The 14,957-nt window shown below is 40.3% G+C and overlaps 1 protein-coding gene across 1 annotated transcript; it reads left to right on the top strand.

Moving 5' to 3' along the window:
- QDPR (quinoid dihydropteridine reductase) lies at positions 1–14,629 on the top strand. The gene is made up of 7 exons (XM_074991747.1): positions 1–177; positions 582–674; positions 2,553–2,649; positions 5,376–5,516; positions 8,362–8,470; positions 10,474–10,557; positions 14,084–14,629. The coding sequence occupies exons 1-7, from the start codon at positions 37–39 to the stop codon at positions 14,187–14,189; spliced, it is 771 nt and encodes a 256-aa protein (XP_074847848.1). The 5' UTR covers positions 1–36; the 3' UTR covers positions 14,190–14,629.
- Positions 14,630–14,957: the final 328 nt, after the last annotated feature.

Raw genomic sequence — 14,957 nt, 5'->3', positions numbered from 1 at the left:
CTAGGGAGGCGGGGCGGCCTCTGGGCCCAGCCCTGGATGGCAGCGGGCGGCAAAGGCGGCGAGCCGAGCAGCGGCGGGAGCATGGCAGCGGCAGCAGAGGCGCGCAGGGTGCTGGTGTATGGAGGCAGAGGGGCGCTGGGAGCCAAATGCGTGCAGTGTTTCAGAGCCAGGCACTGGGTAAGTAGCCACGGGTCGGGCAGGGCGGGCTGGGAACAGCTGCCTGGGAGCTAGCCCTCTCCTGCCCTGCGTATCGCCGCTCTGCCTTGCTTCGCCCCTGCGGCCGAGCCCCGCAGCAAACTCCTCTCCCCTGCCAGAGGGAAGAGTCTTTGAGCCCTTCCCAAGGAGGAGGGCGTCTTCCCCCCCTCGCCAGTGTGTGAATCTCAGCAGTGCTGCCTCCCCTGCAAATAAGTGTATTGGCTTTTCACCCCAGCCGGGCTGCTGTGAGCTGGTCAAAGTACAGATCCATCCACCGCCCCCCGTAATGTAAATACTCCTCTTTTAAAAAAAAAAAAAACCACCTGTTATTTCCTGATGCATTGAAAAGCCAAACTCTGTGTGTCCTTCTTGTGTGTTGTGATCAGTGGGTTGCCAGCATTGACCTAGGAGAAAATGAAGACGCCAGTGCCAATGTTGTTGTGAAAATGACGGACTCCTTCACTGAGCAAGCCGATCAGGTGACTTTTATTCATTTTCCTTTAAATGTTGTAAGAAAGCTTGTGGTATCAATGGCTGGGGCAGGTGCGTGGTATTAGGAAGGTGCTAGGGCAGGTCTTTCAGGAGTTGAAAAAGGCACTGGGTCTTGAAATGTTTTAGGGCTGCGGTTTTAAATTCCTGTCCACAATAGAATGTGGACTTAGACTGCCTTGTTTTGTTCCTTGGAAGCTGTTTTTACAGGGCCACACAGTTTATCATCAGCCTGGTACCTGGCTTTCAGACTGACAAGGCTATTATTTTATTCATACTAAAATTGAAAGAAGACAGAGCTTGTATTCACTCGCCTTTGTTCTTTTTCTTTGGGATCATATGAACCCTATGCAGAACTACAATCAGAGAAACTAGGGATGTCCTTCTTTTATTAAAACCAGTATTTCAAAATCTCAATCTGGATAACAACAAACTGTAGATGGAATCTTAAAAGAATTTTGCAAATCTGTTTTCTTCCCCCATTGGTCACACTGGTTTATCTTTTGCACTTTGTGCGGTGAAACTAGGTTTGCCAGTTCCTAGTCAACATCACTGTTTCCTCCTTGTTTGTCAGAATTGTGTAAATTATGAAAAGAAAAATAATTCAATCAACACTCAGTCACCAATGCAGAAAGCTCCTCACATGGGTTTGCTTGTATACCCATTCAGAAGACCACTGAAGTCAGTGGGGCTTCCATGGACTCAGGGTTCTAACTGAACAGAGTATCTCAGAGCATTGGGGCCGTAGCATTTCTGTGGAGCTTTCTGACGGCACATCTGTACTTCTGGGAAGGTTGACCCAGTCAAGGTCAATCTTCTGGAGTTCAGTTTTGCGTGTCTGGTAAAGACGCACAAAATCAATCTCTCTGGGGTCAGCTGTCGACCCCTATCACAAAGAGTAAGGGAAGTCAATGGGAGAAACACTCCTGTTGACCTTTCTTACGGCAGGCAGGTAAGTCAATTTCTGATATGTCGATTCAAGCAACCAAAAGAGCAAGAAGAGCCTTTTTCTTCCCCAAATTTGATAAAAAAACTTGATAATTCAAGAGCTGCAATGCTGTGAGTATGAGACGGTCCTTACTGAATAACATCAAACCATACTTTTTGTAACCCCTATTTTAAGAACAGAACATACACATATCCCACAATACACTGCACATATTAAACGGGGAGCTATCCAGTGTCTCAAAATCACATATTGTTTGCTATTTAAATATGAGTTATTCATTGTTGGGCTTTTAGATGTTCACCAAAATAGCGAAGATAATTAAGAGGGGCTTTTTTTTTTACTTTGCAATTATAGCATTGGCAGCCACAAAGGATTACTCTTGAGCCGCAGGTTGCAGACCCCTGGACTAAACTAAAAGTATAAACTCTCACGCTTGATGCTTTTTAGTAAAGGTATAAACTGTGCTTTTAATTTTAGGGGACAAGCTTTGGGGTAAGGTGAAAACTTTGCCAATAGTGAGGCTATTCTTTTGTCAGATTTCTTCTTGCACCTTCATTCCATGTTTCTGAGCAGTACAGTACACAGGGAGGGAGGGACTGTTACTTGAAAGCAGTGCATCCCAAGAGAAACTCCAGGTGCTAGCAAATAGCAAAATAAGGGCCAGATTCTGAGACTAACTGATCCTGCAAGACTTATTCACATGTTCGCTCCATTGACGTGACCTACCACTTGGTTGGTGTTTAATCTGTTTTCAATATTCTGCATCTTTTTTGCTACCAGTGAGTAAGATAATAATAATTAAATAGCTGTTTACAATCACCATTGGGGTAACATAATTTAAAGTTAGTCTGGGTATTTATCTTTATTTCATCAGTGCAGTATTGTCAGAATGTTCTGTATTTTTTTTGTTGTATTTCAGGTGACAGCAGATGTTGAAAGACTTCTGGGTGAAGAGAAGGTGGATGCTATCCTGTGTGTAGCTGGAGGATGGGCAGGTGGCAGTGCAAAAGCTAAATGTAAGCCCTTTGTTAGTTGCATACTGGCCAGCACATTAATGCAGTGGGAGGAAAACATCATGGTAAGAAGGTGTTCTCTCAGACTAAAATCTCTCCTATATTATGGTCATACAGAACGGGAGCTAATAGCGCTACCTAATTTCTAGGGTACCAGAGCTGAACTTTCAAAAAAGAGGACACCCCTGAGAGGGAGTATATCGGTATCTACCAACTCACCTTGTATTAATGTACTATAACACAAATATACTCCCTCTCTGGGGTGTCTTCTTTTTTGAAAGTTCATCTCTGGTAACCCTACAGTTCAGTGGGAGCTGGACCACTTCTATGTGTCTTTCATAGCTTTTTCTAATTGATAGCTACATTTGATTAATATGTCTTGCAGTACTATAACATTTTTCATCAGTACCTTTCAAAGTGCTTTACAAAGGAGGATGTAATCATTAGCCCCATTTTACAGATGGGGAAACTGAGGCACGCTGAAGTGACTTGCCCAAGGTCAATGACTGCACCAGGTGTAGACCCCAGGTCTCCTGAGTGCCAGTCCACTGTTCTGTCCCCTAGGTCATGCTGCCTTTCACAGTCCTCCATGTTGGTGTATCATGGCACTGTAATGTTGCATTATGGCAGGCCCTATATAAAAACGTAATCTAAAGTTTTGAAATGGATTCAGTTCTTCATGTATAACATTCAAATGGCTTGTAACTGAGTTTCTCACATTTCATAGTAGACAGAATAGACTTTTTTCTAACATAGGTTAGGATACCCAAAATTATTAGCCTCATTTGCTATCTGGTGTATATTAAACTCTTTCATATCTGGTATTCTGTTATCAGAACTTTCAGATAACTGGCATTTTAACCATAAGTAAATTTTAGTTACGTTTTTCAAAAGTAGAGTATAGTGAAAGTAAATACAAATAAAAACAGCAAATACAGCATATGTTTATAGTATACAATACTACTGTTGGTAAATAAAGTAATCTGCATACATTTTTGCTTTGTTTCTTAACATCTAATCTTGTTTTTCTTTGGTGTTGTTCATTGCTAGTTGTACCTGTCTATTATCTAGAGTATCTGGCAACCTCTCAGTCCCGGGGCTGCTGGATGTGAAAGAGTTCACTGTACATAAAGCAGTTTGTGGACTCTTCCCTCCTCACCCCATATGAACATACAAGGCAAAGATGTTTCCTATTTTTTAAAGACAATATGGGAAGATGACATTCAGTGCTGTTTTAATACAAACATAAATGCTTATAGGTGTATCTGTTATAATCTAACACAATACAGGAGCAGCCTAACTAGTGTAAATGAGATAATAGATTGTGACAGTAACTTAAAACAAATCTATACTATCAGGATGGCAAATGAGTATCTGGGAATGTCTTGGACTGGATGGTCATCTTGTCTACTTCATGCTATTAATTTGTGGTTTTGAGCTTAAGGTAGTGTGGTTTTTTTGTTTAATGGAAATGTACACCTTAAAAGATATAGTTAAGCAAATCATAATATTGAATAATCTTGCTGCCCTCTATTTCCCAATAATATGTTGCTAACACAAACAATTGCTGAATTATTTTAAAATTCTATAATCATGTTGAATTGACTGCCTGCAGTATTACAGTTCTTTCTTTTTTTAAAAATTTGAAATCTTATGCAGGCGAGTCTTGTAGAAGTCTTGAGATTCTGAGCATGTCTAGACAGCATTAGTACATAAATAACAAGTATTCCTATGGCATCTTAGAAAATAACAAGTTTAATTAGGTCATGAAATTTTATGGGCAAAACCCACTTCCTTGGGTGAAAATTGGACAGGAAAAACAGAACCCCGGTATAGTCTTATGAACAAAATGTTTCCCACTAATTCCCTTTATGCCTTGGTGTTTTCTATCCAATGGCCTGCACAGCTTATGAGCTCTAACAAGACCAAAACCCTGGGGAAAGATAGTTGCAGTCTAGCAGTTACAGTGTTTGCTTGTTCTTTGGAATTTCATAGAAAACAAACAGTGATTGAAATAAAAACTAAGTTTTATGTAATATCACAGAGCATTATCCAAAGATCATAATTATAGTCATAAAATATTTAAGAGCAATTTTTGCAATCATAGAAAAGAAAAAGCATACGACACTAGGTTGGCTACCCATCCAAGAACTAAAGAGACATATCTTGAGTTTATATAAGACAATACAACTTTATTTTACATAGCTTCTCTCATACAAACTGTATGGTCTGATGAGTCAAATAATAGAATTACGGAGTTAAAAGAATAAAATGTGAGAGCTTAAGAATAATAGGCAAGGAGAAGAACTGTTTTCCCAGCAGAAGAAAAGGTCATTCCAGAAGGTAGCCTCTGCCAAGGAGAAGGCTTTCTCACCATTACAGCTGAGACCATTTAGAGGAACAGAGAGAACAGGCTGGTGCAAGATGAATGCAGGAGTGGGAAGAAAAGAGATCAACAAAGTCTTTGATGCTGATTAAAAAGAAGTTTCTAGGAGTTTTAGAAATAAGGGGTGTATTGAACAGGGTCTAGAAATGAAAAGCAAGCCAGTGGAATTGGCTGAAGATGGGGGATATGGTCACACCTCTAATTAAAAATCAAGTAGCACTATCGTGCATGTCATTGAGCACGGACTCGCGGAAGCCAAAGAGAATGGAGATATGATGGGCAAGGCAAGAGGTGCTGAAGGCTTTTCCATTCTGGATGACTGACCCAACTATTTTATTTTCAGCTATATACAAAAATTCTGACCTTATGTGGAAACAAAGTGTTTGGACATCAACTATTTCCAGTCACTTAGCCACGAAACATCTGAAAGAAGGAGGCTTGTTGACTCTGACAGGAGCAAAAGCTGCTTTGGCTGGAACTCCAGGTAACAAACAAAATATGGTGTTTGTTCTGTTTTAATTATTCCGATTTGAGAATCAAACATTTTACTCCCTCAACATTTCTTCCCATATTATACATATGTTAAACAGCCTTATGAGTTCCTTGAGGAAAGTTGTAACTTTGTAGTTGGCAGATCCAAACCCACAGCAAGTGCAGTGCATAAAATAAAATCTGTTGCTCAAATGCTAATTGTCTGGTTTTAGTGAAATCTTTTTTAGTTTATCAAGCTGTCCGAAGTATTTGGGAAATAATTTAAAAATAACACATTTGAAATTTTAGTTTACAACATTTTAAAACCTTGGAGAAGGTTAAATTCCATGTTTGCTTTTCTGGAAGGCGCAGGATTCTTAGGTAACTAGCCTTTTTTTTTTTTTTTTTTTTTTTTCTCTTTAAAAGTTAGTGATGACTCAGTTATTTTTGTTGAGCATGATGTTCATGCTCATGTTCTGAATCCTGTTCACCTTGTTTCAGACACAGATAAGTTTGATGACCTTCAGCCTCTGTCTCCATTAGTTGTTTATTACAAACTTTGTGAAATTATATCTTTCAGTCTTTGCTCTCATTACAGTTTTTCTTGCCCTTTGTAGAAGGGGGAAAAAGTCTGAAAGCAATTGAAATAAAACCACATGCACTATTTGGCTGTTTGGCGTGAGGGGGTGAAGACAGAGAGATTAACATCCCTTAAAGTGTGCAAGATTTATCTGAGATTCTGGTGAAGTAATGTTTCAGTATCTCTTGTGTTAGTTACTTAACAATACTCTGATGTAACATAAGAAATTTTCAAAGTTAAAATGATAGAATAGTTTGTAAAGATAAGGTGTGCCTCTTAAAAGCTTTGTCTGACAACAGGGGTAAAGGAATTAACTATAACCATGATATTTCAGAAAATAATGCTGGTTTTTTTTGTTTGTTTTTTGTTTAATTGTTTGGCCTCTATATTTACATGGTTAAAGTTGCATCCAACTTAGTGTGAAGATAAAATTGTTGTTATTGAGTGAAAAGGTTGTTTCTTTTTTGCAACAGATTGACCAAAACCATGAAAAATGCAAATAGGTGAACTCTGGACTAAGTCTGTGAAATTCGATTAGGGTAGAGAATTAACTTAATTTGCTTTCATGTTTTGAGCAGTATGGTTTCAATCACTGTGGATTTTTAGTACAAGCAATTCTGTGGGAAAACACATGCATCTTATTAAATGCGAGGAGGAACCAGGAAAGAATTGTTGCTCAACTAATGCAAATACATCTTCTGACATTTTAGTCTTGTTGTTATTCGTAATTATGGAAGTCTAGCTATTCATCCCCCTGCTACTCTTATTATATGTCGTCTTGATTTTCAGTAGACTCTGGAAACTATTTTCCAATTGAAGTCCAGTAATTTTAAATGGGAATTGCCTGCAGCTAACTGGAAAAAATAAATAGAAGAAGGGACTCATGTATGGATGGCAAAAATATTTAGAGGCACAAAAAAATTTCACTACATTAAAAGATTCAGACTATTTGATTAACAAAGGGGATGAATAAGAGTGATAAAAACAATAAATAGGAAAAAGAATGTAAATTGTCTACTTCTATTTCAGCTTTCTTTTAATACACATACAAACAAGGAACATTAAGTGAAACTGGAGGGCAATAAATTTAAAATTGATTAAAGCAAATGCTACTTTTGCACATTGTATAACTAGACTGTGGAATTCATTGTTGCAAAACATCAATGAGAGTGTCAGAGTCTCAGTAAATTTCCAGATAAAGTAACAGGCTTTTATGTGGATGGTGAAAACATTTCCACAGTTACATTAAATAGTCTAAGGCATTTCTTTTTGGAAACAGTAACTCTCATGCTTCAGAACATAATTTAGCTAGTGGCTGATAAGGGTTTGGAAGAAACCTGCCTGTAAGAGAAGTTATTTAATGACTTTCCACTGTGGGGTTTCTTGCAATTCACACTGAAACACCTGGTAAAGGTTTGTGTCAGATATATCAAGACAGAAGACTAGGTGGACCATTGAACTTACCTGTTATGACTGTAGATATTTACCCTGGATTTTGTAAACCTTTATGCACGTGTTTACTTTTATGTATGTAAATATTTCCATTAAGTCAATGGGACTAGTTGGCCTTACAGTTAAGAGTATGCATAAATGTTTGCAAGATTATGGCCTTAGATGATAGGTCAGTTTAGAACAGTGTGGGGGAAAAAATGGTGCAAAATGAAGACTTGATTATTCCAAAATTTATGTAAACTTCACTGAAGTATTCATTTAGAAAATCAAAAACCTTCTGGAAATATTGAAACATTTCATTACAACATTTCCTAAACAGAACATTCTGATTTTCTTTTGTTGCAGATAGCTTTGCTTCAGATTTTTCTCTAATTTTATTTTAGCTATTCAAACAGTATAAAATGGTCTAAATTGGTACAAAATGTTTTATTGAACCTGAAATATTTTTTCATCTTTTCTAAATTGCCAGTGAACTGAATAGTTAATCTCTCAATTCTAGATCTATCTTCTGTGTTACTTTGTGAAGACAAGTGCTCAATAACAGTGTTCTGATCTCAAGGCATGCAATTTGTGAGGCAAAAAAACCGCAATATTTTTTAAAAATATTTTTAATTCCATGTTGCTAGATAAATTGAGCTCTGTGGTAGCAACATAATTCCTTTGTCATGGGTAAACATTTTTTACAAAGTGTTAGAAACCTAATTTTGTTGATGGATTTCTGATGGTGAATAAACACTTATTTTTCAAAACCTTTCACTGTTTCCTCTTATACAGTTCTTTATCAGTGTGAATTTTTTTTCCCTTCTGTTTTGTTTCTGATTGCTAGGGATGATTGGGTATGGCATGGCAAAAGGAGCGGTACATCAGCTCTGCCAGAGTCTAGGTGGTGCGAACAGTGGCTTGCCATCTGGATCTGCTGCTGTTGCTGTTCTGCCGTAAGTGGTTGCATAGTTACCGGTGCTGTTGCATTGTTTAATTCTAAAGTGTGACTATAACTCGGTGACACACAGATGAGCTTCCTTTCGAAGGCCTCATCTCCACTACACATAAGTAACAGTTAAAACGTGCTTGTGTTTGTCAAAGCAGGGACCATCCCTCATCAATAGTCTAGAACAGGGGCCAGCAATCTTTCCAAGGTGGAGTGCTGAAATTTGATCTTTTGACCTCTGTATGGTCCAAGTGCTGGTGATACTTTTTAAAGTCACTCATAGTCCTACTTACAACAGCTTCATTAATAAATAAAGATACAGGGCTTTTAACATTTCAGTCTTCAAATCTCCTTCTGGCTGGATTTTTTAAATGTCTGAAAATGTCCGGGATTTTCCTACAGGTTGAACATCTCTTATCCTGGATCTTCTTATCTGGCAACATCTGTGGTCCCAGCTGGCCTGGCAGGCAGCCCCACAGTCTGGGAACAGAGCTGCCAGCAGCCCTGGGTGGGGAACCCCAGTAGTCAGGAGTACAAAGCTGCTGCCAGCCCTGGGCGGGGGCCAACACTGACTGAGGGAGGGGGCGGCAACAATGCTGCATGGAGATAAGTGCCCCCACTTGACCCAGCCTGCTGCTGCTCAGACCCTCCCTCCCTCATCCTGCTCCTGCCCAGCCCCCCACCCTCAGCCTGTTCCTGCCTCCTCCCTCCCAGATCTCTCATTTCTAGCCCCCTCCTGTACCCTCCCTCCTACCCAGACCCCAAACACCCATGCCCAGCTTGCTCCTGCACCATCCCTCCTGCCCAGAACCCACATATACCCACCAGCCCAAGGGGGGAAGGGGAGAAAAACCAACCTGCATCAGGGTCTGCAGGGTTCCGTGAGAAGGGCTCCGTTTTCAGCTGCATGGGGCCTGTCCAGCATGGGCCACTGTGGTAGGGTTCCAGCCCCAGCCCCATGCTGCTGTGGCAGGGGTCTCTGGCCCCAGCCCCATGCTGTATGTGTTTTATAGCTCACATGGAAAGAGCAAATAGTGGGAAGTTTTATTAACTGAAAATGCTTTTGAATGTTTGCTTTCACTCTTCCTTAATTTTGGTTGGGCAAAGTTAGGTGGTATCTATCAAACTTTACTTCTCAATGTCAAGTGGTTTTTTGGATGAGAAAAACATCTTGCCAGACTTTTAGTATATTTTCCATAGAAACAGTCTTTACTGCAGTGCATATTATCTATTTTCTTTGTGGAGTGACATGAACAGCTAAAATAACTGTCCCTTGAAGGACTTGTGAATAGAAAACCTATTCTCTTCTCCCTGCTGCAAGCCTACTAACTCTTTCTTAAAAGTTGTTTGCTTGCATTGGCAGAGGTGTGGATGAACTGGCTAGCCTAACAGACATAGAAAAGATCTAACTTCAGTGATTGTATTTGGTAACCTAAGATGTTGAGTATTTCCTTTTCAGGCCCATGTGAAATGCAGTCTTCAAAAGTTGTCTGTGCTCAGAAGTACTGAACTAATTTAATTACATCCCCCCCCCAATCCCCTATTTTTTACAAGCTCCTCCAAGTGTGTTTCTTTTTGGACAGAGAATGACAACACACAGGGTATTTGAATAATTAACACCTGCCCCTGCAGAGTACCAACACACAGATACTGAGTTCACTCTATTCTTCTGGCTAGTGGCCATTTCAAACTTGCTTAGAAACTTTTTGTTCTTGTTCACATTTTTAAGAGAGTAACACTGGTGGGATTTTGAGCAGCACATAAACACATCTGAAAATCCCACCTTACAAGTATCTTACTTAACGATACAGGTTTAAAAAAATTAAGACTGATGATTACATGCTGCAAGAGATATGCGGCTTTCAAGAAAAATCCATCAATCATTGTCTGGATTTCAGCGCCCTGTTCTGAAAATTCAGCATATGGTAGAACAAAGAGCGGAATAGCAGACAGCTCTTATCAGTAGCATGATGTACCAATGAAATACTTATCTCTCTCTCTCAATTGCAGAGTTACCTTGGATACACCAATGAACAGGAAATCAATGCCTGATGCAGATTTCAGCTCCTGGACACCTCTAGAATTCCTTGCTGAGTGAGTACAAGCACAGTGAATAAACAGTTCCTCGTTCTTCTGTCAAAACAGCTGGTTTTTGCATCTAAAAATTCATGATTTTGCCACTTGAATTTGGATGTTTGTGTGCACACCACATTTTCTCTATTGTGAATTTAGGTTAAGTTTATAGGGTCAGATTCTGGAACAGTGAAAATTGGCATAAATCTATTGACTTCAGTGGCCCTTCATTAATTTACACCATCAGAGGCTCTAGCCCTGAGTGTTTTTTAAATTCAGCAAGCCTCATAAAGCGTACGTACAATTAGGTTAAATCACAGACAGCTGTGTCAGACACTAGCAGTCTAGTTTAAAGGTGAACTGTAAAGAGAAGGGCATCTACGCCCTTTACTGCTCCTTTTATATTGTGTTAAGGTAGATGTAGTTCCCCTTACTTGTGTGTGTTTACTTTCTCCCCCCCAGATGTGGTTTTGTCTGCTTATTGTTTGAGTAATATTACTCAGTCAAGTGCATACTGTCTAGATCTGTGGAGCGTCTGACCCGAATGAAGTGGCAGTAAGATGCAACATGAGCTGCAGATCTCTTTGCACTATACTGGGGGGTAAAGGCTGAGCATCTGCTCCTTCGCTCAGCTGAGGGCTGGAAGCCCTGTAGCTCATTGGTGCTTGCTTTTTGGCATTATTCGGAACAGGCCTATCAAAGATCTTGCTAAAGGTGGCATGGCAGAGAGAGGGAACGAGACAGGGTTCGATATCTTTTAAAACGGCAACATTTTTTGTGGGAGAGAGGAGGGAAGAGTAGAAACTTGTCCAATTTCATACATCACAAAGGACATTAACATCTCTCCAGTTTTGTAGTGCTCCCTTTAAACCGTTGCGAGCCGGGGCACTGGGAAACGAGGATGAAGCTGTGCACTTCACACCATTGTTTCTACAGCCTGTTTGTATTGACTCTGGATTTCCTTGCCGTTTGGAATGCTTTAGTTGGGCATTGCATTCAGGGATGGTTGTAGGCTGGGTAGACCTAGGCAGCTGGTTGAATTGCTGTAGTTAAAGGAAACAAAAAACCGACAGCCCTGTAGCCCCTTAAAGCCTAACACATTTGTTTATTAGGTAATGAGCTCTTACGGGCAAGAGCCACTTGTTTCAATTGGAGAAGACAGTTAGAATCCAGGGTTGATATAGCAGGGGTGGGGTTGGAGGGCAGGAAGGAGGGGGAAAAGGTGGGGGCTCTGCCAGATAGACATCTAGTTATTTTGTTTAAAAATGTAAGTCCTTTCAGTTATTTACGTGCACTCTGGAGTGGTTGAGCCAGTTACTTTGGCTTTACAAACATACTCCTAATTTTAAGAGTTGTTTTCAAACTGCTCTTCCCTTGTGAGAGATCCTCACAAAGGGGGCAACTCATTCTGCGAGAGAGCGCTGATGCACAGAGTGCTGCTCTGAGTAATAAATGGGGCAAACTCTTCCGCTGAAGTAATTTTAGCAAAGTAGCTAAAACGGTTCCCCTCCCTCTTTCTCACACTTCTTTTTTGGAGAGAGATTTTAAGGTGATGGTGCTGGAATTGTCTCATGATTCAGTAATGATCACTCTCCATGAGTGACTCCTTCAAACTTTCTGGTAGAGCTGAAGACTGTCCCTGTATTGCTAACCCCACCTGTTCAAAAATCACAAGCCAGGGCCCACAAAACCAGGAGATTACCTTAAAAACGATGCTTCTTTTAATTTGCCTCCTAGTTGGTGAGCCTGTCGAGTGTTAAAGATTTACTTCCTTAATGAAAGCAGAGATTCTCATGTAATCACTTGCCTTCAGGAGCTAGAGCTTTAAGAAGAACACCAAATATTGTGAAAGCTGGTGATAGAGCCTTCCTCTTCAGAACCCCCACAGGAATTCTCACATTCTGGGATTTACTCTGCCCCAGAATGCATTGCATCAGACTTCATGACCATTCAAAATGGCTGTTGCAGAGTGAGAGCATGGGGATAGAGTATAGACCCTGAAAATTGCCTTGCATTCTCTGGATGAAATTGCACTCCTCGATTTCACCCCAGGTAGCTAACACCAGGCCTCTGCTCCTCTTCCCATCTTCATGAGGTCTTCATTTGAATATAGACAAAGTGGTGGCCCTCTGTGGAGAGGTGAATTCAAATCTCACAGGGAGGAAGTCCCATTGCTTTCCTCCCAGCCCTAAAGAGCCATTTTCACTATTGTGGAGTGATGATAGGAGAGAGTGGTTGAAAGGACTGGCTGCCCAGGGAGGGGGAAAAGCCTAAAGAAAAGCGCTAGAAAAGGGAAAGAACATGAGAAGGAAATATGGGTTAAGAAAGGAGGTGGTTGGAGGTGAAGGAAAAAGAGGAAGGAATTGGGAGAGACTCAGAGGATGATAATAAGGAAATATAATGAACAGAGAGGAAAAGAATAAAAGTAGAAAATGAGGGAGAACAAATATTGAGAAAAGGAAAAGCAAAGGCACAGCCTTGAAGTGTGTACACTATTTTAAAGACATAACCTTCAGTGAAAAGTGAATCTGAAAGAAAAACAAATTACCTTTTAATATATTGGAATGCCAACATTATTTTGTTATGGGCTCCAAAGTGCCCCATCGCCTTGATAGCAGTTTCAGAAGGGTTCTGTAAGTTTCCCTTTTGAAAACATCTTTTCCCCCTAAGAAATTGAAATGGTTTTCACAAGCTTTTGGAGCAGAATCAGGCTCCGCCACCAAAAGTTGACCTTCTACGGAAAGTTAATTTTTATTGTTTGTTATGTATTCAAGACTGCATTTTCTGAGGTGCTGCAAGCCCTCTGAAAATCATGGTGATAAAGCCTTCCAGAAGAGTAGGTTCTTTGTAGCCACACGAGAGTCTGCTTTTTGCCCTGAAGAACTTACATTTTAGGCACTGCTTATGCAGTCAGCACTCTGTGAGGGATCCCTATGCAGAGCACTATTGATTTAGGTGGGACTGTCTGTGGCTACATCTACACTACAGTGATTTTTCGAAAGAAGTTCTTCTGGATGATCTCTTCGGAAAAAAACTTCTTTAGAAAGAACATGTAAACACTTAAAAAGGCACATCAAAAATAGATCTGCTCATTTGATAGCACGAATGTACACAGTCCCCTCTGTTTCGAAAGAATGGGCTGGGGATTGAAAAATCTGGCACCATGAGGACCACTCTTTTGAAAAAAGGACCCCCAGGGCACCTACACACTTTTTTCCTCCCCCCGCCCCCCAAAAGAGTCTTGTGGGAGAGGAAGAGAGCCACCGGAAGAAGTGCTGTGTACTTTCAATTTCAGATCAAAAATGCATTTTGTGCAGAGATGCTCCATGGGTTCTTTTGGAAAAGGCCTGCTTTTTTCAAAAGAACTTCCTAGTGTAGACGCAGCCAGAGAGTCTCCTCATGGAGACAGTGGTAGGATCCACACATTAAAAAAAAAAAGCACATAACGATGCAAGTAGATATGACAGGCTGACTTTTTTTTTTAAATACCCCCTGCCTACTTAATATTTTTTTTTTTTTTTTTTTTTTTTTTTTTAAAAAAACACAGAACCTTTTATGACTGGATCACAGGGAAGAACAGGCCAAGCTCTGGCAGCCTAATCCAGGTGGTAACCACAGGAGGCAAGACGGAACTAGCGGCTGCACATCTTTAACATTAATCAGTGTGCTTGATTATGGAAACAGCAAAGGAGAAGCTATTGAAAATTGTAGCATCCTTATCAAGTTTGGGTGGTCTTCTGTATCCAGTGATTGTTAACTTGTTTGTGAAACAAGATGTTAAATGCTATTTCTCTGTTCTTAGATGTGAGCAATATTCCTTTACCAAAAGATATCACTTCTCTTCTAGATACATCAAGGCTACAGATATTGAAATCTGCAAGTATCTGTCTGTTAATCACCATTATTTGACTAAGTTTATGCATCAGAAATTCTGCTTAATTATTTACCTACATATATAACTATTACATTGTGTCTGAGTTGTCTTTTGGGCAGCTGTTTTTGTCCATGTCAGCAAGTGTTGTCTTCTGTTACTAGCCTCATGTCCTAACGCTAGTTTGTTGTTGTTGGACAGAGATTAAAAAATATCACTGATCACCAGTCTGGCTACCCCTTTACCTATGAGTATTCTGTGCAATTCAAGTTGTCCCAAACGAATCTGTAGGACTGAATAAAGATTACCTGCATTTGATGAGGTTGCAAGCTTAGAGCATTTCAATTGCCTTAATGCTTTCAAAACAGCTGTCAGCCCAACTATTATTGCAAGGTGGTTTTTGTTCCAAATAACTGTTGTACAGTATCCTAAATGTGTCTTGTGTAACTCTTGGTGGCTCTTTATTATCTAAGAAGCAAAGTACCCCAAGGCAGTGCTCCTCAACCAACGTGCTGTGAAGCACCGCTTAGTGTGCCTCAGATCCACGTGC

The sequence above is a fragment of the Carettochelys insculpta genome, chromosome 4 (genome assembly GCF_033958435.1).
Source record: "Carettochelys insculpta isolate YL-2023 chromosome 4, ASM3395843v1, whole genome shotgun sequence".
Classification (NCBI taxonomy): domain Eukaryota; kingdom Metazoa; phylum Chordata; order Testudines; family Carettochelyidae; genus Carettochelys; species Carettochelys insculpta.
This window is presented reverse-complemented; position numbering and strand designations above follow the sequence as displayed.

Coding starts and splice junctions, on each gene's coding strand:
- QDPR (XM_074991747.1), top strand. CDS start 37: ATGGCAGCGGGCGGCAAAGGCGGCGAGCCGAGCAGCGGCGGGAGCATG. Junction 178..581: donor GTTTCAGAGCCAGGCACTGG/GTAAGTAGCCAC, acceptor TGTTGTGATCAG/TGGGTTGCCAGCATTGACCT. Junction 10,558..14,083: donor CCTCTAGAATTCCTTGCTGA/GTGAGTACAAGC, acceptor AAAAAAACACAG/AACCTTTTATGACTGGATCA.